This window comes from Macaca fascicularis, chromosome 14 (assembly GCF_037993035.2).
Source record: "Macaca fascicularis isolate 582-1 chromosome 14, T2T-MFA8v1.1".
Taxonomy (NCBI): Eukaryota; Metazoa; Chordata; class Mammalia; order Primates; family Cercopithecidae; genus Macaca; species Macaca fascicularis.
The window spans coordinates 115,949,199-115,976,143 of record NC_088388.1 but is presented as its reverse complement, the minus strand read 5'-3'; the positions used below and the strand labels follow the sequence as shown (position 1 = coordinate 115,976,143).

At 45.7% G+C, this 26,945-nt stretch overlaps 1 protein-coding gene and 1 pseudogene across 11 annotated transcripts in view; both read left to right on the top strand.

The window, feature by feature from the left end:
* The first annotated feature begins 77 nt into the window (after positions 1-77).
* On the top strand, positions 78-7,210 carry LOC123568835 (cleavage and polyadenylation specificity factor subunit 5-like; annotated as a pseudogene).
* A 14,764-nt stretch (positions 7,211-21,974) lies between these two features.
* The window catches only part of SIK3 (SIK family kinase 3), a 257,920-nt gene continuing 252,949 nt past the window's right edge, over positions 21,975-26,945 (top strand). For all 11 annotated transcript variants that reach the window (XM_074015274.1, XM_074015275.1, XM_074015271.1 and 8 more), the window contains exon 1: positions 21,975-22,255. Coding sequence is in view for 6 of the 11 variants with exons in the window: in XM_074015269.1 (XP_073871370.1) it covers positions 21,983-22,255 (273 nt within the window). In the remaining 5 variants the exon portion in view is untranslated. The remainder of the gene's footprint in view (positions 22,256-26,945) is intronic.

The following is a 26,945-nucleotide window of genomic DNA, read 5'->3' as shown; positions in this document are numbered from 1 at the left end:
TGATGTGATTAGTGTCCTTTTAAGAAGAAGAGGAGAGACCAGAGCTCTCTTTCTCTGCTATGTGAAGATACAGCAAGATGCCTGTTGAGGGCCATCTGCAAGTCAGCAAGAAGGCCCTCACCAGGTAACTGAATTGGCCAGAACCATGATCTTGGACATCCCAGCTTCCAGAACTGTGAGAAATAAATTCCTGTTGTTTAAGTCCCCTGTGTGTTGTATTTTGTTTTGGCCACCTGAATTGACTAAGGCCTTGTTGCCCCTTCTTTTTTTACCTTGACTCCCAGATCTCTAGCCTGTCATAGTCACAAAAAGGAGAGGATTCCTTGTTGCTGCTTTGGTATTCTGGTTTCTAGGCAATTTTTTCCCCACTTGCTTCGAAGGAAACGGTATAAAGGTAAGAGTGCTGACTTCATAAAGAGAAAGTTAGCCGATGTCGTTCCAGATTCCAACTCTGCTATTTTTTGTGTGAGCTCAGCAAAGTCCTTTAATATCTAAAGCCTTTGGACAGGTAGTTTCATCTCTCTGAGGCTGCTTTCTCATCTGCAACGTAAAGGGATTGAAAAACATGATCTAGAATGCTTTCAGGTGTAAAATGTTCTGATTTTGTTATTTTTATTTATCATTGTCATCATCATCATTATTATTATTATTTGAGATGGAGTCTCACTCTGTCACCAGGCTGCAGTGCAATGGTGCCATCTTGGCTCACTGCAACCTCCGCCTCTTGGGTTCAGGCAATTCTCCCACCTCAGCCTCTCAAGTAGCTGGTATTACAGACACACACCACCATGCCTAGCTAATTTTTTTGTATTTTTTAGTACAGACAGGGTTTCGTCATGTTGGCCAGGCTGGTCTTGAACTCCTGACCTCAGGGGATCCACCCGCCTCTGCCCCCCAAACTGCTGGGATTACAGGTGTGAACCACTGCGCCCAGCCATGATTTTATTGTTTTTAATTGACATCCTGCGTTCCTCTTCTCTTGCTTTCAGTCTCTTAGCTACCTAACATCCCTCCTTATCAGCCACCAATTCATGTATTCAGTCTGTCTGTCTTCCTAAGTTCTGAGCATATATTTCATATTCTCAGGCACCCTAAAATACACAAAGGCTCCCTGGGAAAGGGAATTTTTGCTACAGAATCAGCTACAGCACAATATTGTCTTGGTAAGGTTTTTCTTTGGTGGTGGTTGTTTTTTGAGACTAACTTCTCAAAGACAGGGAGTTTATTTCAGTGAATCTAGTCCATTTACACAGTGTAGGAGGTATTTATGGCTTGTTGGTCTATGTAACTTGAAGTCAAGCAGTCTGTTTTGTTTTGTTTTAGGTCTTTCCTTTATTCCACTATTTTTGGTGCACTGTGCACAGCCATGCTGTACTGTCTGCTGTGGAAACCCTACTAACCATTTGCCATTATTATTTTAGCTTGGCCCCACCAGCGGTGGGAAGGTAAAGAAAAGCATATCATTCTAGGTTCTTCCCCAACTCATACTTCAAACCCCACTCTGGAAGAGATGTAATTAATCACCTCCCCTTAGGTCTGTCAGATACTCTGAATAGGTAATCTTGTAGCTGCATCTCTGAAGCTGTGAAACAGAGGCTTTAGCTGTATACATATTCAACTCTCACCCTCCAAGTCAACAGAGTAAGAAGTAAACACACAGTTGCTGAAAATAACTTAGCTCATGAGACCAGCTCCAAAATGCGATTGCAAATGACATCCCTTGAGGTCTATCAACAAGGGATAGACAAGAAATAAGCACACATGACTACTGCCACTGAACCAGCTGGGCTGTTTATAACCATGAGGGATTCTTCAGGGACTCCAGGTTAGGACTGCAGGTTTTTTCAGGAATAAGTGGGATCAGCTGTATGGGCTATTTAAGGTATTGGAAATGGGCTGGGCACAGTGGCTCACGCCCGTAATCCCAGCATTTTGGGAGGCCGGCGTCGGGGTGGTGGGATGAAGTGGGGGTGGGGGGAGTGTGGATCACCTGAGGTCAGGAGTTCGAGACCGCCTGACCAACATGGCAAAACCCCCATCTCTACTAAAAATACAAAAAAATTAGCTGGGTGTGGTAGTGCGCTCCTATAGTTCCAGCGACTTGGGAGGCTGAGGCGGGAGAATCGCTTAAACCTGGGAGTCGGACATTGCAGTGAGCCAAGATTGTACCACTACACTCCAGCCTGGGTGACACAGTGAGGTTCTATCTCAAAAAATAAAAATAAAAATAAAATAAAATGTTGAATATGGAATGAGGCATGTATCTTTGAGTGCTCTTGCTCAGTAAAATTGCTAAATGGGGAGGAATTTTCTTTCTTTCTCCTGCAAAAGGCTCTTTCCTCGGACGGTTTCTAATACGCTCCTCCATCCCTGTATTCTGTGCCCTTTAAATGAAACAGGTTCTACATGTCAGAAAGTAGTGCAGATTTTAATTCTTCTCACTGGCTTCCCTTGGTGCTAGGATGAAACACTTGATTATATATATACATATATGTTGCCTAGGCGGGAGTGTGGTGACTATTCACAGATGCTATCGTAGTGCACTGTGGCTTCAAGTGATCCGCCTGCCTCAGCATTTTGAGTAGCTGGGACTATAGACGCACCACCATGCCTGGTTTTTGCTCCCACTTTATTGAACTCTCTTTAGCTGGGTCTCTATAGGGAAGGGAGAGAATTTCTTTTTTTTTTTTCTTTTTTGAGAGACTCTCACTCTGTCATTAGGCTGGAGTGCAGTGGCATGATCTCAGATCACTGCAACCTCTACCTCCTGTGTTCAAACGATTCTCCTACCTCAGTCTCCTGAGTAGCTGGGACTTACAGGCATGTGCCACCACACCTAGCTAATTTTTTTTTTTTTTTTGTATTTTTAGTAGAGACGGGTTTCACCACGTTGGCCAGGCTGGTCTTGAATTCCTGGCCTCAAGCAATTCACCTGCCTCAGTTTTTTAAATAAAAAATGTTAATACCTTTATTGAGATAGAATTCACATACCATAAAATTCATGCACTTAAGTGTACAATGTAATAGTTTTAGTATATTCCCAAACTGTGTAGTCATCACCATGATCTAAATTTCCAACATTTTCATCACCCTAAATGAAATGCTACATCCATTAGTAATCATTCCCATCCTCCCCTACCCTTCAATCCTTCTAGCCCTAGGCAAACGCTAATCTACTTTCTGTTTTTATAGATTTGCCTATTCTGGACATGTCATATAAATAAAATAATACAAAATATGACTTTTACATCTGGTTTCAGTCAATTAGGGTAACATTTTTAAGGTTCGGCCACATTATAGGATCAGTATTCATTTCTTTTTTTTTTTTTTGAGACAGAGTCTCACTCTGTCGCCCAGGCTAGAGTGCAGTGGCACGATGTCAGCTCACTGCAAGCTCCACTTCCAGGGTTCAGGCAATTCTCCTGCCTCAGCCTCCCGAGTAGCTGGGATTACAGGTGTGCACCATCCCACCCGGCTAATTTTTGCATTTTTAGTAGAGACAGGGTTTCACCATGTTGGCCAGGCTGGTCTCCAACTCCTGACCTCAGGTGATCTGCCTGCCTCGGACCCCCAAAGTGTGGGATTGCAGGCATGAGCTACCGCACCCAGCCCGCAGCATTGATATTCATTTCTTTCTTTTTTTTTTTTTTTAATTTCTTTTTTGGAGACAGAGTCTTGCTTTGTCACCCAGGCTGGAGTGCAGTGGCAGGACCTCTGCTTACTGCAACCTCTGCCTCCCAGGTTCAAGCAATTCTCCTGCCTCAGCCTCCCAAGTAGCTGGGACTACAGGCGCACGCCGCCAAATCCAGATAATTTTTTGTATTTTAATAGAGACAGGAATTCACCGTGTTGCCTAGGCTGGTTTCGAACTCTTGACCTCAGGTGATCCACCCGCCTTGGCCTCCCGAAGTGCTGGGATTACAGGCATGAGCCACGGTGCCAGGCCTGTTAAAATTTTTTTTGTTAGAGACAGTCTTACTTTGTTGTCCAGGTTGGCCTCATACTCCTGGCTTCAAGCAATCCTCCTGCCTTGGCCCCCCAAAATGCTAGGATTATAGGAGTAAGCCACCATACCTGGCCTTTGTTCTTCTTCTTCTTTTTTTAATCCTTGTTTTACCTTTTTTTTTTTTTTAGATGGAGTTTCGCTCTTGTTGTCCAGACTGGAATGCAATAGTGTGATCCTGACTCACTGCAACCTCCGCCTCCCAGGTTCAAGCGATTCTCCTGCCTTAGGCTCCCAAGTAGGTGGGATTACAGGCATCCACCATCACACTAAGCTAATTTTTTGTTTAGTAGAGACAGAGTTTCACCAGGTTGGCCAGGCTAGTCTCGAACTCCTGACCTCAGGTGATCCGCCCACCTCGGCCTCCCAAAGTGCTGGGATTACAGGCGTGAGCCACCACGCCCCGCCGGCCTAATTTTTTTTTGTTTGTTTCTTTTTTAAAGATTGTTTGAGCTAGTGTGGGTCCTTTATGTTTTCATATGATTTTTAGAATCAAACTTGTCAATTTCTGCAAAAAAAGCCAATTAGATTTTTGCTAGGAATTGCATTGAATTTGTAGATCAATTTGAGGAGTACTGCCATATTAATATTATGTCTTTCAATCCATGAACACAGGGTGTTTTTCCATTTATTTACATCTTCTTTAATTTATTTAACAATGTTTTGTTCTGTTCAGTGGGCAAGTTTTTTTTGTTTGTTTTTTTTGAGAGTCTGGCTCTTGTTATCCAGGCTGGAGTACAATGGTGTGATCACAGCTCACTGCAATCTCCACCTCCAGGTTCAAGTGATTTTCCCACCTCAGCTCCTGAGTAGCTGGGATTACAGGCACACGTCACCACGCCCAGCTAATTTTTTTTTTTTTTAGTAGAGACGGGGTTTTGCCACATTGGCCAGGCTGGTCTTGAACTCCTGACCTCAGGTGATTCACTCGCCTCAGCCTCCCAAAGTGCTGGGATTACAGGCATGAGCCATCGTGCCCAGCCTAGTATACAAGTTTTATATGTCTTTTGTTAAATGTATATCTACATATTTTCTTTTTTATGTTATACATGGACTTGTTTTCTTTTCTGTTTTTTTTTTTTTTTTTTTTTTTTTTTTTTTTGAGATGGAGTCTTGCTCTGTCGCCAGGCTGGAGTGCAGTGGCGCGATCTTGGCTCATGGGTTCAAGCAATTCTCCTGCCTCAACCTCCAGATTAGCTGGGACTACAGGTGCGCACCACCATGCCCAGATAATCTTTGTATTTTTAGTAGAGATGGGGTTTCACCATGTTGGCAAGGATGGTCTCCATCTCTTGACCTCATGATCCTCCCACCTCAGCCTCCCAAAGTGCTGGGATTACAGGCATGAGCCACTGCACCCAGCCGGACTTGTTTTCTTAATTTCATTCTCAGAATTTTCATTGCTGGCATATAGAAATTTTCATTACTTGTATATAAAAACATAATTAATTTTCGTTATATTGGTCTTATAGCTTACAACTTTGCTGAACTTACTTATTAGTTCAAGTGGTCTTTTAGTGTATTCCTTAGGGTTTTTCACATATCAGATCACACAGGTTAAGGACGTGCATTGGTTGTGGCTGAGCGGGTTGCAGAAAACTGCTGCCTGCATGAAGAAAGTCTCCCCTGCCTTCCCTTTTCTGCTCATCACCAGCCCTGGAGCTCACCAGCATGTCTGTGGTACCTACCACCTAATCACTCACAGACCAGCTGACCACAGAGGGAGAGCCCAGTCAGTTCAGCAATAAGTACATCCAGCAGACCAAGCCCCTCACCGTGGAGCACACCGTCAAATTGTATCCTATTATCAATTATACCTTTTTTGTTGTTGTTTTTTTTTTTTGTTTTTGAGACAGAGTCTTGTTCTGTTGCCCAGGCTGGAATGCAGTGGCACAATTTCAGTTCACTGCAACCTCTGTCTCCCGGGTTCAAGCGATTGTCCCGCCTCAGCCTCCCAGCTAGCTGGAACTACAGGTGTGTGCCACCACACCTGGCTAATTTTCGTATTTTAGTAGAGATGGGGTTTCGCCATGTTGACCAGGCAGGTCTTGAACTCCTGACCTCAAGTGACCTCCCCACCTCAGCCTCCCAAAGTGCTGGGATTACAGGCGTGAGTCACTGTGCCTGGCCATCAATTATACTTTTGGTACAAAAGAGCCCCTCCATGAAAAAGACAGCTCTGTCTCAGCCAGATTTCAGCAAATGAGGAAAGAATTGGATAAAATTTGAATGAGGAGTAACATAGAAGGGGATTCTGATTGTTTACAAGCACTGGTGTGGCTACTCTATGTATTACTGCTACAGCTGGGAGCAACTTTCTTCAAGTTGGTGAAGGCCAGGTGGCAGGTGAAGGCCCTTCAAGTTGGTGAAGGCCAGGCGGTAGGTGAAGGCCAGGTTGGTGAAGGCCCTGGTGGTAGGCCAGGCACTGTGGCTCACGTCTGTAATCCCAGCACTTTGGGAGGCCGGAGCAGGTGGATAGCTTGAGGTCAAGAGTTCGAGACCAGCCTGGCCAACATGGTGAAATCCCATCTCTAGTAAAAATATAAACTTATCTGGGTGTGGTGGCATGTTCCTGTAATCCCAGCTACTCAGGAGGCTGAGGCAGGAGAATCGCTTGAACCTGGGAGGCAGAGGTTGCAGTGGCAGAGACTGCACCACTGCACTCCCTGGGTGACAGAGCGAGACTTCGTCTCAAAAAAATATATACATATATGTGTGTGTGTGTGTGTGTGTGTGTGTGTGTGTGTGTGTGTGTGTGTATATATATATATATATAGCCTGATGGTGAACTTAACCCAGGAGAAGATGAAGTTGAAGGACTAAAATGCTTAATGACTGGGATACTGGGTCAAGATGGAGTTCTGAAAGATGCAAGACTGGGTCATTGATGACTGCATTGGTAACTGGTGGAGACCAAATTTTGAACCTCCTTAATATCCATATATTCCTGCATATATCACAAAGCCTAAGGAACATAAGAAGTTGTTTCTGGCTCAACTTCAAGAAAAAGCCTTGTTTGCAGTCTCTAAAAATTACAAGCTCATAGCTGCGCCATTGTTTGAATTGTGTAACAATGCACTAGTGTATGGACATGCCATTTGCAGTCTCCCTCAGCTGTTGAACAGTTTCAAGTTTATATACAACGGAATTCCTGTGCAGTGGAGAAGTAAAAGAAGCCATTTTCGTGAACACAGCTATACAGTGTAGAAGAATAAATGTGATAGAAAAGATGTTTGGGCTGGGCATGGTGACATGATTACACCTGTAATCCCAGCATTTTGGGAGTCTGGGGCAGGATAACTGCTTGAGCCCAGGAGTTCTAGACCAGCCTGGGCAACAAAGTGAGACTTTGTCTCTACACACACACACACACATATTAGGCAAGTGTGGTGGTATGCACCTGTGGTCCCAGTTATTCAGGAGGCTGAGGCAGGAGAATTGATTGAACCCAGGAGGTTAAGTTACAGTGAGCCATGTTCATGCCACTGCACTCTAGCCTGGGTGACAGAGAGAGATGGTGTCTCAAAATAAGTTTTTTTGTTTTATTTCTTTCCTGATCTGTAAATTGCCACCTATTTTCTTTCTCTCTTTTTCCTTTTCTTTCTTTTCTTTTCTTTTTTTTTTTTTTTTTTTGAGATGGAGTCTCATTCTGTCACCCAGTCTGGAGTGCAGTGGCACGATCTCAGCTCACTGCAACCTCCACCTCCCAGGTTCAAACAATTCTCCTGCCTCAGCCTCCTGAGTAGATGGGACTACAGGCATCTGCCACCACACCCGGCCTGCCACCTATTTTCTACTGTTTAAATTGTAAAATTAATATAAAGAACTAGATAGTGGGGTAAATAAATATAATAATGCTTATTTACTTTTGGTTCTACTTATACTTTTTTGTATAATATTCAAGAAAATGGACTTCAATAACAACAGAAAGATCATACCATATATAAACAGAGATAGTTTAATTTTTACTTCCCAATTTGAATTTTTTTTTTTTTTTTTGAGACAGGATCTCACTCTGTCCCTCAGACTGGAGTGCAAGCGTGTGATCTTGGCTCACTGCCACCTCTGCTTCCTGGGCTCAAGGGATCCTCCCACCTCAGTTTCCCAAGTAGCTGGGACAACAGGCACATGCCACCACACCTGACTAATTTTTTGTATTTTTGGTGGAGATGGGGTTTCGCCATGTTGCCCAGGCTGGTCTTCAACTCCTTGGCTCAAGCTATCTGCCCACCTTGGCCTCCCGAAGTGCTGGGATTACAGGCAAGAGCCACTGTGCCCGGCCAACTTTATCTATTTTTCTTGCCTAATTGCCCTTTCTAGAACCTCCAGGACCATGTTGAATAGAACTGGCAAGAGTGGGCAGACAGTTTTTTATTGTTGTTGTTGTCGTTGTTGTTTTTTGAGACAGAGTCTCACTCTGTCGCCCAGGCTGAAGTGCAGCGGCACAATCTCAACTCTCTGCAACCTCTGCCTCCTGGGTTGAAGTGATTCTCTGCCTCAGCCTCCCAAGTAGCTGGAATTATAGGCGCCTGCCCCCATGCCCGGCTAATTTTTGTATTTTTAGTAAAGATGGGGTTTTACCATATTGGCCAGGCTGGTTTTGAACTCCTGACCTTGTGATCCATCCACCTCAGCCTCCCGAAGTGCTGGGATTACAGGCGTGAGCCACCGTGCCCGGCCCAGACACTTTTTAAGAGGCCTGCACTCCAGCCTGGGCGACAAAGCGAGACTCCGTTTCAAAAAAAAAAAAAAAAAAAAGGCTTTATTTTACCTAGACCTGTTAGAAAGGTCTAATAAATAATGGCAGACAAAAAAATAAAGCTTCCTACCTGTCTTGGGGACAGAAAGAGAGTCAACTACCCTTTTGGGGAAATCATTATTATTTTGAGATGGAGCGTCCCTCTATCACCCAGGCTGGAGTGCAATGGCGCAATCTTGGCTCACCACAACCTCTGCTTCCTGAGTTAAAGCTATTCTCCTGTCTCAGCCTCCTGAGTAGCTTGGATTACAGACACGTGCCACTATGCTCAGCTAATTTTTTAGTTTTTAGTAGAGACGGGGTTTCACCATATTGGTGAGGCTGGTCTCTAACTCCTGACCTCAGGTGATCCACCTGCCTCAGGCTTCCAATGTGCTGGGATTACAGGTGTGAGCCACCTTGCCCAGACAGGGAAATTATTTTTAGCTTTTATGCAGCTTAAGGGTCATTTTTTTTTTTTTTGAGACAGGTTTTTTTCAATATTAGGTTCATTGATGTACATGGCGTATGTCTTCTTTTAGGTTTTTCAGTGCCGTTTTGTATTCTTCTCCATAAAACTTTTACATTTATACAATTTTTTTTTTTCAGGCACAATGTTACGTGCTGGATATAGAGTTGCGAACTAAACAGATATGGTTCCTGACTCTTTGGGGATTGCAGTCTAGTTAGACTGACAGCCATACACGAAATGCAAGTTCCACTTAAAAATGCTACAATAGGCCAGGCATGGTGGGCTCACGCCTGTAATCCCAGCACTTTGGGAGGCTAAGGCGGGCGGATCACCTGAGGTCGGGAGTTTGAGACCAACCTGACAAACATGGAGAAACCTCGTCTCTACTAAAAATACAAAATTAGCCAGGCATGGTGGCGCACACCTATAATCTCAGCTACTTGGGAGGCTGAGGCAGGAGAATTGCTTGAACCTGAGAGGCGGAGGTCGTGGTGAGCCAAGATTGCACCATTGCACTCCAGCCTGGGCAACAAGAGTGAAACTTCATCTCAAAAAATAAAAAAATAAAAAATAAGCTACAGTAGATTAATAATTATAGTAATTTTAGCAGTCATTTTACAGAGCACCGATTTTGTACCAAGCACTATTGTAAATACTTCATATATAGTAATTTATTTAATCCAACATTCCTATGATATAGGTTTTATTATTATTATTTTTGACATGGAGTTTTGCTCTTGTTGCCCAGGCTGGACTGCAATGGCACGATCTCAGCTCACCGCAACGTTCCACCTCCAGGGTTCAAGTGATTCTCCTGCCTCAGCCTCCTGAGTAGCTGGGATTACAGGCATGCGCCACCATGCCCGGCTAATTTTGTATTTTTAGTAGAGACAGGGTTTCTCCATGTTGGTCAGGCTGGTCTCGAACACCTGACCTTAAGTAATTTGTCCGCCTCAACCTCCCAAAGTGCTGGGAATACAGGCGTGAGCCACCATGCCTGGCCCGTGCTTGGAAGTTATCAGAAAAAAAATCTTAAGGAACTCAAAGCTGTTTCTAAAGTTGGTATGACCTGTAAGGGTAGAATATCTGATACCTACTCTGGTTTCCACAACCAGCTTTGGTGGAAATTGACTCGACTGCCTAGGGAATCTAGAATTGGGTGGCAGGCCCGCACCACATGGCTCAAATCCTATTACCCCACGTCGTCATATCCTTCCCACTTTTTTTTTTTTTTAAGAGATGGTGTCTCTGGCCAGGCACGGTGGTTCACTCCTGCAATCTTAGTACTTTGGGAGACCAGTGTTTTCATTGGACATGCAGAGTTGCATCACAGTTGGCAGTTTGCCTGAGCTCAGTAATTCCAGACCAGCCTGGGCAATACGGTGAAACCCCATCTCTACTAAAATACAAAAAATTACCCGGGCATGGTGGTGCACACCCGTAGTCTCAGCTACTCAGGAGGCTGAAGTGGAAGAATCACTTGAACCCAGGAGTCGGAGGTTGCAGTGAGCCCAGATTGCACCACTGCACTCCAGCCTGCATGGCAGAGCAAGATTCCATCTCAAAAAAAAAAAAAAAGAGAGAGAGAGATGGTGTCTTGCTCCATTATCCAGGCTAGAGTGCAGTACAGTGGCTGTTCAGAGGGTGCGATCATAGTGTACTACAGCCCTGAACTCCTGAGCAAGCAATCCTCCTGTGTCAGCCTCCCAAGTAGCTGGGACTATAGTTGTGCACTACTCTCCGGGCTCCTGCCCTTATTTTTAACTTATAATTTAACTAAATGGGGCCAGGTGTGGTGGCTCAGGCCTGTAATCCCAGCACTTTGGGAGGCCAAGGTGGGCGGATCATCTGAGTTCTGGAGTTTGAGACCAGCCTGGCCAACATGGCAAAACCCCACCTCTGCTAAAAATACTACAAAACAATTAGCCAGGCATGGTGGCACATGCTTGTAATCCCAGCTACTTGGGAGGCTGAGACACTAGAATCACTTGAACTCGGAGGCGGAAGTTGCAGTGAGCCAATATTGTGCCACTGTACTCCAAACTGGATGATAGAGTGATACTGTCTCAAAACATAAATAAATAAAATAATAAATAAATAAATAAATTAGAACATTTTAGTTTCATTTGGGAAAACAATTAAAAGTCATATATGAGTGTTTCATTTCTTTCTTTTTTTTTTTTTGAAGCAGAGTTTCGCTCTTGTCGCTCAGGCTGGAGTGCAATGGCACGATCTTGGCTTACTGAAACCTCTGCCTCCCAGGTTCAAGCGTTTCTCTTGCCTCAGCCTTCCGAGTAGCTGGGATTACAGGTGCCCACCACCATCCCTGGCTAATTTTTGTATTTTTAGTAGAGGTGGGGTTTCACCATGTTGACCAGGCTGGTCTTGAACTCCTGACCTCAGGTGATCCACCCATCTTGACCTCCCAAAGTGCTGGGGTTACAGGCGTGAGCCACCAAACCCGGCCGAGTGTTTTACTGCTTAAAAACAGATTATTGCACAACACATACACATGGTATACATACAATTTGTTGTTTTTTACATATATTACATAAATTTTAGGGGAAAAAATGCCACCGGGATTGGATCTTTCTTTCCCACAGAGTTCCTATAGACTTCTCACAAAGCACTTGCATTCTGCGGAAAGTTTGGGAATGCACACAAGTTGTTAAGCAAATTGTTACCTAGCCATTATATAAGTGTTTTAGTATTTTTCATATACATGCTTTAAATTTTATTTAAAAAAGGCACTGTCATAATTTTTTTTTTTAACAGACCACAGACACTACTATACTCTAATGTTTGGAAAGACAACTGGCTTTGGAGATCGGCAGCCTTGGAATTACGTCTCAGCTTCACCGCTTACTGACTATAGGAGCCAATCATCAGATAGATAAAGTAAGTTGACCATCTATAAAGTGGGGATAATAACTACTTTATGAAGTTTGAGAGTAAGAATGTTTTCACTGGACATGCAGAGTTGCATCACAAACACAAATATATCCACATTCCACAGATTGAACTATGCATGTTTAGTAAACCAAATCAAAACATTTAAAACCATAACTTTCTTTTAACTCTGAAGTTAATCCATTTTCACAGCCCTAATTCTATTCTCAATCATTCCTAATCTTTTGAAAGTGATTTGGAAACCAGTATGTTATTGTTTACCTGCTTTTGGAATTTAGAGGGAGGATGTACCAGGCTCTAATCTAGGTCCCTTTACATATTTATGAGTTCATTCTCCTAACAACCTCATTAGGTAGGAGTGATTTTCCAGAGAAGATAACAGACCTGGCTCTTAAATGTGCCAAGTGAATGAAATTATTTTTTAAATAAAAATAAATGGAAATAACTTCATCCTTAATTTTTTTTTTTTAAGTGAAGTTTCACTCTTATTGCCCAGGTTGGAGTGCAATGGCACAATCTCAGCTCACTGCAACCTCCACCTCCCCGGTTCAAGCAATTCTCCTGCCTCAGCCTCTTGAGTAGCTGGAATTACAGGCATGTACCATCACGCCTGGCTAATTTTTTGTATTTTTAGTAGAGACGGGGGTTTCACCATGTTTGCCAGGCTGGTCTTGAACTCCTGACCGCAGGTGATCCACCCGCCTCGGCCTCCCAAAGTACTGGGATTATAGGCGTGAGCCACCATGCCTGGTCAAAAAAAATTTTTTTAAGACAAGTGTGGTGGTGTATGCCTATAGTCCCAGCTACTCAGGAGGCTGAGGTGGGAAGATAGCTTGAGTTCAGGAGTTGGAGGCTTCAGGGAGCTATGACTGCGCTAATGCACTCTAGCCTGGGCAACAGGGCAAGACTCCATCTCAAAAAAAAAAAAAAAAAAAAGGCAGGGGCGGTGGCTCATGCCTGTAATCCTAGCACTTTGGGAGGCCAAGGTGGGTGGATCATTTGGGGTCAGGAGTTTGAGACCAGCCTGGCTAACATAGTGAAAACCACACCTGTCTTTACTAAAAATACAAAAATTAGCTGGGTGTGGTGGCGCACGCCTATGATCCCAGCTACTCAGGAGGCTGAGGCAGGAGAATCACTTGAACTCCGGAGGTGGAGGTGGAAGTGAGCTGAGATCACGTCACTGCACTCCAGCCTGGGTGACAGAGCCAGATTCTGTCTCAAAACACATGCGCGTGCGCGACACACACACACAGAGCGCATGGACTGTTACTTAAGCCTAAAACACAATTGTAAGCCTACCCCACTGTACTTTCTTTCTTTTCTTTTTTTTTTTCATGAGGCGGAGTCTCACTCTGTCGCCCAGGCTGGAGTGCAGTGGCGCCATCTCGGCTCACTGCAGCCTCCGCCTTCCAGGGGTCAAGCTATTCTTCTGCCTCAGCCTCCTGAGTAGCTGGGATTACAGGCGCCCGCCACCACACCCGGCTAATTTTTATATTTTTAGTACAGATGGGGTTTCACCATATTCGTCAGGCTGATCTCGAACTCCTGACCTCGTGATCCACCCGCCTCGGTTTCCCAAAGTGCTGGGTTTACAGGCGTGAGCCATTGTGCCCGGCCCCCACTGTACTTTGTTTTCGGCCATAAAGAAATCTAGCTTCCTGGAGCCAGCTTTCTGGCTCCTATACGGGTTGGTGGTTTTCAATGGCCTACAGTTTAAGTAGAAAGGACTAGAAAGCCTTAGCAGAAAAGGGTGCATTCGTTATGCATTATGTAGTTTAGGACTTCAACCAGAAGGTGTCTCTGCAGCCAAGGGATCGGAATCTGTCCTCAAGAAACAGAAGATTGGATTTTCTAGTTTGAGAAAAATTGTGGCAGGAATGAAGCAAACAAAGGTAGGTCAGCTACCTACAGAAACCAATCCCAATTGTATAAATTGTTCTTAGCCAATAGCTGAAAAGGCTGGTAGAAAACTTAAGCAAAATCCACTTTTTTTTTTTTTTTTTTGCGACAGAGTTTCACTTTGTGGCCCAGGCTGGAGTGCAGTAGTGGATGGCTCACAGCAGCTTTGACCTCCAGGACTCAAGTAATTCTCTCACGTCAGCCTCCCAAGTAGCTGGGCCACAGGCATGCACCACCATGCCTGGCTAATTTTTTTTTTTTTTCTTTTTTTTTGAGACGGAGTCTCATTCTGTCGCCCAGGCTGGAGTGCAGTGGCGCAATCTCAGCTCACTGCAACTTCCACCTCCTGGGTTCAAGCGATTCTCCTGCCTCAGCCTCCCGAGTACCTGGGATTACAGGTGTGTGGCACTATGCCCAGCTAATTTTTTGTATTTTTAATAGGGATGGGGTTTCACCGTGTTAGCCAGGATGGTCTTGATCTTCTGACCTCACGATCTGCCTGCCGCGGGCTCCCAAAGTGCTGGGATTACAGGCATGAGCCACCCTGCCCAGCCTCCTGGCTAATTTTTTTTTTTTTTTTTGAGATGGAGTCTCGCTCTGTCACCCAGGCTGGAGTGCAGTGGCGTGATCTCTGCTCACTGCAAGCTCCGCCTCCCAGGTTCACGCCATTCTCTTGCCTCAGCCTCCCAAGTAGCTGGGACTACAGGTGCCCACCACCAGGCCCAGCTAATTTTTTGTATTTTTAGTAGAGATGGGGTTTCACCGTGTTAGCCAGAATGGTCTCGATCTCCTGACCTCGTGATCCACCCGCCTCGGCCTCCCAAAGTGCTGGGATTACAGGTGTGAGCCACCGTGCCTGGCCCCTCCTGGCTAATTTTTAAATTTTTTTGTAGAGATGGGGTTTCGCTATGCTGCCTAGGCTGGTCTTGAACTCCTGGACTCATGCTGTCCTCTCACCTTGGTCTCACGGAGTGTTGGGATTACAGGAGTGAGCCACTGTGCCTGGCTCAAAACTAACCCTTAATGCAAGGAAGCTGCTTTAAAAGCAGAGCATCTGTCCTGCCACCTAAAACACACAAGGCTGTGTGATGGTGAGCTTTGAAAACTGAGAGGCAGCTCCCAAGGCAGGTGCTGCAGAAGAGATGGCTCTTCGGTGAGAAGAGATGTGAAGATGAAGGGAAAAGAAGAAAAATGCAGGCCGGGCGCGGTGGCTCAAGCCTGTAATCCCAGCACTTTGGGAGGCCGAGGCGGGCGGATCACGAGGTCGGGAGATCGAGACCATCCTGTCTAACACGGTGAAACCCCGTCTCTACTAAAAATACAAAAAACTAGCCGGGCGTAGTGGCGGGCACCTATAGTCCCAGCTACTCGGGAGGCTGAGGCAGGAGAATGGCGAGAACCCGGGAGGCGGAGCTTGCAGTGAGCCGAGATCGCGCCACCGCACTGCAGCCTGGGTGACTGAGCAAGACTACGTCTCAAAAAAAAAAAAAAAAAAAAAAAAGAAGAAAAATGCAGTTTTGTAAGTGTAGAGCTAGGGAAATAAGGAAAACTTTCACCCTAGGTAGGCCTTTGAAGAATGCCTTCATTTTCTGTGAAACATGGTAACTTTCTGGAATCTTAGGTACACCTTGATATTCAAGGGAAAGAAAAGGATCCAAATACACCAATATCTTAATCATTATTTGTTGAGTATCATACTTTTTATTTAGGAGAAAGAAGTAAATTATAAGACAAAAATTAGTAGTATAAATATTAGAGAGTTGATTACAGGGTAACAAGGGATCCTCCACCTTAAGGGAGGACACTTTTATTAAAAATGTTGTCCTGGCCTGGTGTGGTGGCTCACACCTGTAATCCCAGCTCTTTAGGAGGCCTAGGTGGGTGGATCACCTGAGGTCAGGAGTTCCAGACCAGCCTGGCCAACATAGTGAAACTCTGTCTCTACTAAAAATACAAAAATCTGCCGGGCGTGGTGATGGGCGCCTGTAATCCCAGCTACTTGGGAGGCTGAGGCAGGAGAATTGCTTGAACCCAGGAGGCGGAGGTTGCAGTGAACCAAGAACGTACCACTGTACTCCAGCCTGGGTGACAGAGCGTGACTCCATCTCAAAAAGAAAAAAAAAAAAAGTTGTCCTACATGATTTTTTTTTCTTTACTAAATGTATTTTGCCATTGATTTTTTTTTTTTTATAAAACCAAAGGTATATTTGCCTAAGGGAAGACATTGATCCCAAGTAATAATACAGTCACATCTAAGGTTGAAGAAGACCTTTCAAAAATTATACTTGGTCAGTTCAGTGGCTCACACCTGTAATCACAACACTTTGTGAAGCTGAGGCAGGAGGATTATTTGAGACCAATAATTTGAGACTGGCCTGGGCAACATGGCAAGACCCTGTCTGTACAAAAAAATTAAAAGATTAGCCAGGCATGGTGGTGTACACATGTAGTCCCAGCTACTTGGGAGACTGAGGCAGGAGGATCACTTGAGCCCAAGAAGTTGAGGCTGCAGTGACCTATGATAGTGCCACTGCACTCCAGCCTGAAGATGTTTTGGATTATTCAAAGGGTAATTAATAATAATCTAAAAATGTTTCGACCATATCCTAGAACACATGCAAAGTAATAAGGGCAATTTTTATGTTTTGTGTCACAGCTTGAATGGTTACATTAAAAAGAACAATGTGGGCAGACTGAACAGAAAGTTGTTGACTGAAAGCTTAGTTAGCTTCTCTTATACCACCTCCCTGAGATATTTTCTAGCAGGAGACTGAGTAGTTACCCTTGGCTGCTCAGACTTGCTTGGGATGCCCTGGGGAAATTGGGATGTGACCAGGTGGATCTGGGATAGAGGAGGAAAAAAGGCAAAAGCCACACAGCTGAGGTGGTGATGCAGAACGCAGTCTTTTATTATTATTATTATTTGTGACAGAGTCTTGCTCGGTCACCCAGGCTGGAGTGCAGTGGCACGATCTCGGCTCATTGCAACCTCTGCCTCCGGGGTTTAAGCCATTCTCCTGCCTCAGCCTCCTGAGTAACTGGGACTACAGGTGCCCGCCACCATGCCTGGCTAATTTTTATATTTTTAGTAGAGGCAGGGTTTCACCGTATTGGCCAGGCTGGTCTCGAACTCCTGACCTCAAATGATCTACCCACCTCAGCCTCCCAAGGTGCTAGGATTACAGGCATGAGCCACCACGTCCATCCAGAACACAGTCTTAACAGAGAGAATGTGTGCATTCAGCTCACCCAGAGAACCAGGGCATTTGGAGTGTTCAATGTGTGTCCAACAGTGCCTTGATTCCTATGTGATGGCAGAATTTATAACCAGTGAGTAATTTCCTCGTTTGGGGAATTCGTAGCATGTAAATATACTACGATGCTGTCTTTGGGCATACAGAATTTCTTTTTTTTTTTTTTTTTTTTGAGACGGAGTCTCGCTCTGTCGCCCAGGCTGGAGTGCAGTGGCCGGATCTCAGCTCACTGCAAGCTCCGCCTCCCGGGTTCATGCCATTCTCCTGCCTCAGCCTCCCGAGTAGCTGGGACTACAGGCGTCCGCCACATCGCCCGGCTAGTTTTTTGTATTTTTTAGTAGAGATGGGGTTTCACCATGTTAGCCAGGATGGTCTCGATCTCCTGACCTCGTGATCCACCCGTCTCGGCCTCCCAAAGTGCTGGGATTACAGGCTTGAGCCACCGCGCCCGGCCGGGCATACAGAATTTCTGAATGATGTTTCTGTGTCAACAATACATGTATAAATTCAGCTTTTTTTTTTTTTTTTTTTCGGGTAGTAATGAGTTAGACCAATAAAAAGTACAAAGCCTGGCTTTCTTCAAGTCCTCATGGCTCCCAGAGTCTAAGGAGCAACATTGTGAGGCTGCAATTTTCTTTCAGGTTGCAGGTAAACTGCTCTGCAGGCAGCCTAGGTGTTCTTTGTATCTCACTGTTTGTATCACTCTCAGGTCAGACCTTAGGTCCTCAGACATTCTGTATCACTTCTAAAAGTTTCCAGGTTCCTGTCACTGTCATCCAGAATAACTTGGTCTGCCCTTTTCAAATTCTGGAAACAGAACACAATGACATTACATAGGAAAATGTCTCCTTTTCCTCTTTGAATCTATTTTTTGCTTTTTCAGAAGCTCTCTGCCTTTGTCTTGCACTACAGGGGCTCTGAGAATTCCACCCCCAAGCCACTCCTCTGAGTCTTCTTCAGGACAGGAACACAACACTTACAGGCCTGTATTTTGTTTTTTGTGAGAGGAGTTTTCACTGTGTTGCCCAGGCTGGAGTGCAATGGCACGATCTCGGCTCACTGTAACCTTTGCCTCCCGGGTTCAAGCAATTCTTGTGCCTCAGCCTCCCAAATAGCTGGGATTACAGGCATACACCGCCAAGTCTGGCGATTTTTAAAAGATTTTTAGTAGATACGGGGTTTTGCCATGTTGGCCAGGGTGGTCTCAAACTCCTGGCCTCAAGTGATCCGCTCACCTCATCCTCCTAAAGTCCTGGGATTACAGATGTGAGCCCCTGTGCCTGGCCAGGCCTGTATTCTTTTTTTATCTTTCTTTCTTTTTTTTTTTTTGAGACAGAGTCTCGCTCTGTTGCCAGGCTGGAGTGCAGTGGCACGATCTCGACTCACTGCAACCTCTGCCTCCTGGGTTCAAGCAATTCTCCTGCCTCGGCCTCTCGAGTAGCTGGGATTATAGGCACGCGCCACCAAGCCCAGCTAATTTTTTTTTTTTTTTTTTTTTTTTTTGTATTTTTAGTAGAGATGGGGTTTCACTATGTTGGCCAGGATGGTCTCGTTCTCTTGATCTTGTGATCCGCCCGCCTCAGCCTCCCAAGGTGCTGGGATTACAGGCGTGAGTCACCGTGCCCGGCCTCAGGCCTGTATTCTTAAGGGCCAGAAACACTTCTACACAATAAGCCATGATTCTCTTCTTGGTGCCATTTACAAGTGAAGCCATCGCAGGCACTTCATTCAGTCTTACTATCTTGTTGTCTTTATTCATATGCTTCTGCTGCCTGCTCTGTCCTGCTTTCAAGACCTCTCAAAATACTCTTCTTCCCTGGGTCTAAACTGAGCTCAGTCACCCTGGACTTAATGGAGAGACCACTTTTCCTACTGGCTCCTACCTTGACAGGGATTATAATACAATGGGGAAGACCCTAGGTTCCAGAGGTAGGTTGCCTGGGTTTTAATCCCAGTTCTATCACTTTCTAGCTCTATGACTTTGGCCAATTCCCTTAATCCCTATGTGCCTCATTTTCCTTATCTGCAAAATAGAGACATAATACAAACCATCTAATTAAGTTGTTGTGAAGATTAGGTGAGTTCACTTAGGTACAATGTTTAGCATAATGTGTGGCAGATTGTTATAATCATTTACCTCAGAACCGAACGCAGTTCTTGGTACTCAATAAATCCTTATTAAACGTAAACATCTAAACTATTTTCCTTTTTGCCCGATGATCTCCTTTGATCACTCCCTTCTCTAATTTTCTGTATTCTTTGCGCCAAAGAGGACTACTCTTCAAGATCTCCAGCAAGTCTCTACCAAAGTCTCAATCAGAAGCACCATCTAGTGACCTCAATCTATACAGGAAAGGAGCATAAGTGACATAACACACAGCACACAGCATATGTTCTGGTCATTATTGAGAGTCATCTGCTGCTTCTCTTTGGAAATTAGAACAATGCTCCATTAGAGGTCCTCCTCAGAGTTGTTTTTATTTTTGATACTCTTGAGAGAGCAGCAAAAGTTGTGATATTTGATGTTCGAATTATCTCCATTAGTGAAGGACACTCTGTGATCATACAGTCACCAGTAAGCATGGTTTCAGTGCCGCTCCTGCAGCTTCCATAGTGAAAGATTTTTTCTTTGCTTTACCAGCCAGCTAAGGTTTCTGTTGAGACGCCCAGGGAGATGGTAAAACTGCAGCTGTAGCCGGGCATGGTGGCTCACACCTGTAATCCCAGCACTTTGGGAGGCCGAGGCGAGTGGATCAGGTAGATCAGTCTTGAACTGGTCAGGAGCTCGAGACCAGACTGGCCAACATAGTGAAACCCCGTCTCTACTGAAAATACAAAAATTAGCCGGGCGTGGTGGTGTGCGCCTGCAGTGTCAGTTACTCAGAAGGCCGAGGCAGGAGAATGGCTTGAACCTGGGAGGCACAGGTTGTGGTGAGCTGAGATCACACCACTGCACTCCAGCCTGGGCGACAGAGCAAGACTCTGTCTCAAAAACAAAAAATAAACAGAAAAACCAAAAACTGCAGCCGTGCAGCCCAGCACCAACGTTATAGTCCCTGCTAGAGGTGGGTGAGAGCCATGAAGTGATAGGAGAGACAGGTCACAACCCATCATTTATCCAGGATGGAATGAGCTCAATTGATGAAAGGGCTTAACCAATGCAAGAAGCCAAGGCCCACTTCATTCTTATCCTTATTTGCTAATAAGGGAGCCGATTAGTGTTAATTGTGTTGGCAATTTGGAACAGCTACCAGGGAATTGATCCAAGACCATTGTGGGATGACCCCTCTGTCCCATCTTAAGTCCCAGCCATTACTCATGGTTGGATAGGGAATTGGAGCACCAGGAAGTGCTCTTTGGTCAGCGAGTAAACATGAGTTCTCCTTCCACACATTTACAGTGCCCTGGGTGTCAGTTTTTAATACTGTGCATGCAGTGACCTGACAATACAGTTCTACCATTGAGAGAGACATAGATATAGATGGATCAGGACTAGTACGAAGGAATACATTTTAACATTGGAATATTCACAAGCTTCCCTTCTTTCCATCCAACCCGCCAAAGACTATTTTGTTGACAGTCTGATTTCCTACCTGCTACCCTCACCTAAAGCAGCTAAGTTAATCTATTTAATAAAGGGAAGGGGAGGGAGAAGGAGGAAGCCTGGGAGCTATGAAGGCTGCCAGGTAATAGACAAGGGAAGAAAAAGAGATATGAAACTGCTGGAGTTATTAACTTGATGACCCTTAATGTCCTCGGAGAGTCACTAGGAGGGATGGAATTTTTATTATTTACTTATTTATTTTGCTTAACCGACTGTTCTTTAAACAGGACGTGGTTCATTGGACAATGTGCACCACTGCTTCATCAGGGTTATACAAGCAACAGAAATAGTATGTAGGCACTCTGACAGACATCCCTGTAGAATTGTTCAGAGATGGGGGTGGTAGGAAGGAAAATGACGTACCTTCTTTGGCTGTCACCCACCCAATGACTGGAATGCCTGTTTGGACTGGCTTGTCCGCCCTTGAACACGCAAATCCTAGTTTCCCCATTCTCCTATATTCGGTGACAATTAGGTTGACTGTGCAGGGTGAGCTGGATTTTGTAAGAGGAAGGAATTTTACCGAAGAATTCCCCTGCGTTGTTACCAACTTGGTGACAGTTGCCTAAAGAGTGTAGCTATTCCTGCCTTTGTGGCCTCAAGGGCTAAAGTGGGACAACGCTGGTATTTCTGGTGATGAGGAAACACTTTTTTTTTGTTAAGGGAGGTTGGGTGATCGTTGAACTGGGACAGAGGTCACAGTAGAGGTCACATTGGCGATTCGAGCGGGGGTGGGGGATTGGCTTTGGGTCGGGCATCCTGCGCCCCCGACTCGGGAAAGGCGGCGGAGGCTTCCAGGTTGGGGGCTCACCGGAGGTTCCCACCGTCAGCTCCCGGAGGGGGGCACCCGGGAGCCAGCGCCTCAGGAACCGGGGCCCACGCGGGAAGGTCGAGCCCGCCGGTGAGGTCACGGTTGCCATGGCTCCGGGCAGTGACGCGCGTCGGCACGTGACCCGTGGTTGCCATGGCGCCGGGCGCCGGGCGGCGAAGGTGCCCCGCCTCCCCGAGTGACGTCCGCGGCCCCCCCCTTTCCCGCCCCCCCTTGCCCCCTCCCCCGAGCCGGCTCCCCGCGGCCCCGGAGGTTTCACTGCACAACAAGATGGCGGCGGCGGCGGCAAGCGGAGCTGGCGGGGCTGCCGGGGCCGGGACGGGGGTAGCCGGGACCGCTGGCCGCCTGCTGCCTCCGCCCGCGCCGGGGTCCCCAGCCGCCCCCGCTGCCGTGTCCCCAGCGGCCGGCCCGCCGCGTCCCCCAGCCCCGGCCTCCCGCGGACCCATGCCTGCCCGCATCGGCTACTACGAGATCGACCGCACCATCGGCAAGGGCAACTTCGCGGTGGTCAAGCGGGCCACGCACCTCGTCACCAAGGCCAAGGTACCGGCGCAGGGGCCGGGCGGCCCTCGGAGCGTGGCGGGGCCGGGAGAGGTCCGCGCCCCCAGCCGGGGGTCGGGGCCGCGAGCGCGGCGCGTGGTGGGAGCGTTGGGGGCCGGGAGGCGGGAGGGGGCCGGCCGCCGCGGGGCGGGCGCGGAGCTAGGGACACCTGGGACTCGAGGCGGCGGAACTCCACGCAGGGGGCCGGGGGCACAGAGCACCGACCCTGGGAGCCCAGGAGCCGGGCGCGGGGAGGGGTCCTTGGGGCTGAGGGCAGGGGGTAAAGGGGATGATTGGAAAGAAGGGGTCGGAACTCCCCGAGGGCCGGGAGACTGTAAACCCAGAAGACTCTGGAAGCAGCAGTTAGGAAATCATAAGGGAATGAGGGCAGGGGCATTTGAAATGTGGACCTGGAGGATGGGGGAAAACAAGGGTGAAGTGGCAGACCCGGGCTTGTAAGGGGACCCAGGACGGCTGGGGCACGGACTGGGGATGTGCACGCCTGCAGGGCGCTGGGAGGTCCCAGGATCCTGGTGCCTTAAGACAGAGATAGGAATCCGCTTTTGATCATCTAAGACTGATAGATGGTGCGAAGGGAATCCCGAGGAGACACGATTAGTGGAGGAGGCAAATGGGGAAATAAGGGGGAAATTGCTTTGCTTGTCCACAGGAAGGGGCCCAGGGAATGGGGGAGTGAGGTGGGGGTGGGGGGTGTCCCAGGTTTATGATGGCACTAGGTAATCAGGGGTTAAACAATTTGGGAAAGCTGATTGCTGGTTATTTTTAGTTGTTAGAGGGTCGGGAATTGTGGGCTTTGTAGAACCCAGGGTGGGCTTTCACTGGTCCGGGGGAGGCTTGTGAACCCAGACACCGGGAGATTACACGCATCGAGCCCTTAGTTCTCAAAGGGATTTGAGGCGCTATGGGAGTGAAATTGGCCAAGGTCAATTAGGAAGCTATATATGTATGCATGTAAAATTCTTTCTTTGAGGAAATATGGTAGCACTTTCATGTAGCCTTCGTTGGGAGGATTGGAATCTAAGACATTTTGGTTTTGGTGGAACCCGCAAAGCCCATTTTTACTCTAAAATTTTCTTTGCTCAATATCTTACTTGAATGAATACTTTTAATGTAGTCATTCATTATGTTTAAAACTGCAGCTTGTGTTTTCCCTCAACCTGAGGAATGAAGAACCCTTACAGCTGCTGCCGCCTCCTACCAAAGCCACATCAATTCTCCTCACCTCCTCAGCCTAGCCTCTGGTTGTCATGACCTACCTTGTTTTTGCTTTTATGGCAGTGGCTTGTTTTCTGAAGCCAGTGACTTATCTAGGCCTTCTCTCCTGATCACTTGCAACCTGAAGTTCCTTCCCCACCATCTTTCTGCCTGAGACTGCAAGGGGCCCTTCCTACCAGGGTGTCAGGGTGGGTGGCTGTGGCGAATTGATTGGTCAGTTTCACTTCCTCTGGAGGGCCCTCTTCAGCCTTTTTGTCCGTTTTTATCACAGGGCCTCAAGTCTGCAGGTCAGAGCTGAATGAGATACCAAAGTCCAGGGCTCCCTCAGACCCTGAGGGGAAGTCAGGGGAAGTCGATTGAGCCAAGACTTTGGCGTGCTCCTCACTTGCCATCCTGGCCCCTCACCGTGTTTCCAGTCTAGTTTACTATTAGCCAAGGCAAACTTATATTTACAAACAATATGCCTTGTTCCTTGTTTTGCTGTTTCCTTTTTTTCTCCCTATTTTCTGTGTAATCACTTTGTGCTCCTGTGGTTATTTTGCTCTGACCTCTGGGGGATAGTCTCCATGAACTTAATTGGTTGCTTGGTTTATGGTTTCACGATTTAAAGAATTTTGAATCTTCCAGCCCTTGGATACACCAAAATATTGATAAAATCTGTTACAGACAGGGTTGAATGTTTTTGTAAATGTAATTGCAAACAGTTGATTCTTGGCTTTAATATAAAAGAGACATTTCTATCTTCAGTAGTCAGCAAAGCCAGTGCCTAATTATGGCTGGTCTGCCCGCTTTCTAATTTTCATGTGTGTGTATGTGTGCGTGCGTCTGTTTTTCATAGTTTTTCTCTGAGACCTTGGTATCCTTTAGGACTGCAACATTTTAAATATTGGCTTGTTTACAAACGGGTGTCACTGTTTATGTTGGTTTTTATCTTTGATCATTTGTGGTATGCAGTTATGCAATTCCTATGTATGGAAATATTCAAAGTCTTGAATGAGACTGAAATGGCTTGGACAATGAGTTGCATGTGTGAAGGAGCCACACCAGCATTCATTTGTGTTTCTGTAGCAGTGTGCAATTTCCTAGTTACAGTTACAAGTGCTATATCTTTTGCTGCTTAAATTATTCTGACTACATGAGTGAAGCTTAATTCACAAGGAGTTGTCATGTGCTCTGGGTGAACCAGGAGCATAGTTTGGCCTGCTCCATGCTTCTCTGAATCCACTTTGGAAGGGGTTCTCAAATGCTGACAGCTTAGATGTGCCTAACAGCTGTTGACATACAGTATGATGGCCTATTAAGGTTATGGTTTGGTTATATAACCGTGGGGAAGGTGCATAGGTACTAGAAGTTGCCGAAGCTGCTGCTTCAGTTAACTCAGGTTGGTTTTTTTTCTCCCCATGCACTGCAGCCTTTATCTTACTTCTGCAGAGGGGTCCTTTGGAAATACAGAGTTATTTTTTTTCCCCCATCTGTTTCCAGAATGTATCATTTGTTGTTTTGTCTTTTAGAGGTGTGTGATTTTTTTTTTTTCCCCTTGTGGGAAATGGTCTGGGTTTTCTTATAACCATATGTAACAGTCAGACAGGTAATTCAGATGATGCTTGTGTTGGCTGAAGGAGGTTAGGTAATAGGTATTTTCTGAACATCAGAAATAGTTATGATCCCCCTCCCTTTTTTTTTTTTTTAAACACACATGACCCATTCCAAGGACTAAGAGACTAAAGTAAACCTCATTTATTGAGTAGGATACTGCACTCCATCCAGTGCTATGTGGTTAAGCTGGCCCTTTCCCAAATTCTGTTAATTCTCAAACCTTCTAGAGTGGGATCCTGGGATGAATAAAATCAGTAGAGAAAAGTGAAGCTTTTCCTATTTGCTTGTTGGTTACTTTTGCAGCACGGCATTCATGAGCTCAGACTTCATATTGGCAGCACTGCAGTGCTTAGAGCGGCACTGCAGAACAGTTACCAGGAGAGAATGTTCAGCTGTGACATACTTTGGTTAGTAGCTCACCCTGGCTGTCTTTGTCCTACCTGCTTTGATTTCCTTTTTTTGGAAGAGCCTTACTTAGCTTGAGGTTCTCTGGCTCTGTTTTTTTTGGTAGGAAACTATAAAGTATTATAGATATTTTTAAAAAAGAATGTTTTCTGCTCTCAAATTGCTGGTAGTCTGTTGCCTGTGCCTAATTATACCTTCACTAGTTGGACGATTGGGACCAAAGAGTAGATAGATTTTGTATGCATTTTTTTTCCTTTTTAAAAATATTGGGGAAGGGTCTTACTCTGTCACCCAGGCTAGAGTGCAGTGACACTACACTGTCAGAGTTCACTGTAACCTCAAACTCCCAGGTTCAAGAGATCCTCCTGCCTCAGCTTCCTCAGTAGCTGGGACTACAGGCTTACACCACCACACCCGGTTAATTTTTAAATTTTTTTTGTAGAGATGAGGTCTCATTATGTTGCCCAGGCTGGTCTTGAACTTCTGGACTCAAGCAATCCTCCCGCTTCAGCCTCCCAAAGTGCTGGGTTTACAGGCATGAATCTGTAACTCAAATGCTTGGCCTGTATGCATTTTTTAAAGTATGCGTGACTATAAAAGCCTTTGGTCAAATACGTTTAAACTGTGTTTCAACAATTGTATATCACTTGCCTGTTACTGGTTCGTGCTAAGAGTTCCAGCTTTGGATAAAGCAATCTGAGTTTGAATCTTTTGCTGCTTAATAGTTGGGTATTCTTAGGCTGTGAGAAGTTATTTAACTTCTGTGTGCTTGGGTTTCCTCATCTGCAAAATGGGATGACAATAGTACTTACCTCGCAAGTTTAGGTGTTATGAAGATTAAAGAAGATAGTGTATGCAAAGCTCTTAGAGCAGCGTGGTGCCCTAATAGCATGACATAAATGTTACATCATCATCATCATTGTTATCAGGTGTTGTAGTAACATGATAATATTATGGACATAATAATAGTCCTCCTTTTTTTGCTTTTCACCCCTTGGTCACAGTTCATGAATGCATATGCCGTTAGTTTTGTGTAGGTAGATGCCATCCTGACGATACACTTTCATGGTAAAAAAAGTTTGCTACTATTTCAGGTGCCACTTTGAGATAGTTGGGTTTAATTCATATGGGGTACAGGCTGGCTAATCTCATGAAATCGGCATTTTAAAACAAATTTTCATTAAACTTTTTTTTTTTTTAAATAGCAACGAGACTCATCTAATGAAAACTGTGACTAACACTGGCTTTTGCTTTGGGCTGCCTTGAATTTTCAGTGTGTTTTGTGTAACTAATTTTCGTTATGTTGATGAGGGAACAGAGTTGAGTGTAGTCTTTTCTCTAGAGGTTCACTTAAATTCGGTTTAAGTGAAAAGTTTAAGAAATGTTCCTGCAAGCTTAAGGACACATTTGTCCTTGCGTGCACAGGCAAAGGCCTTAGAAGGCCAAGGTCAGAATT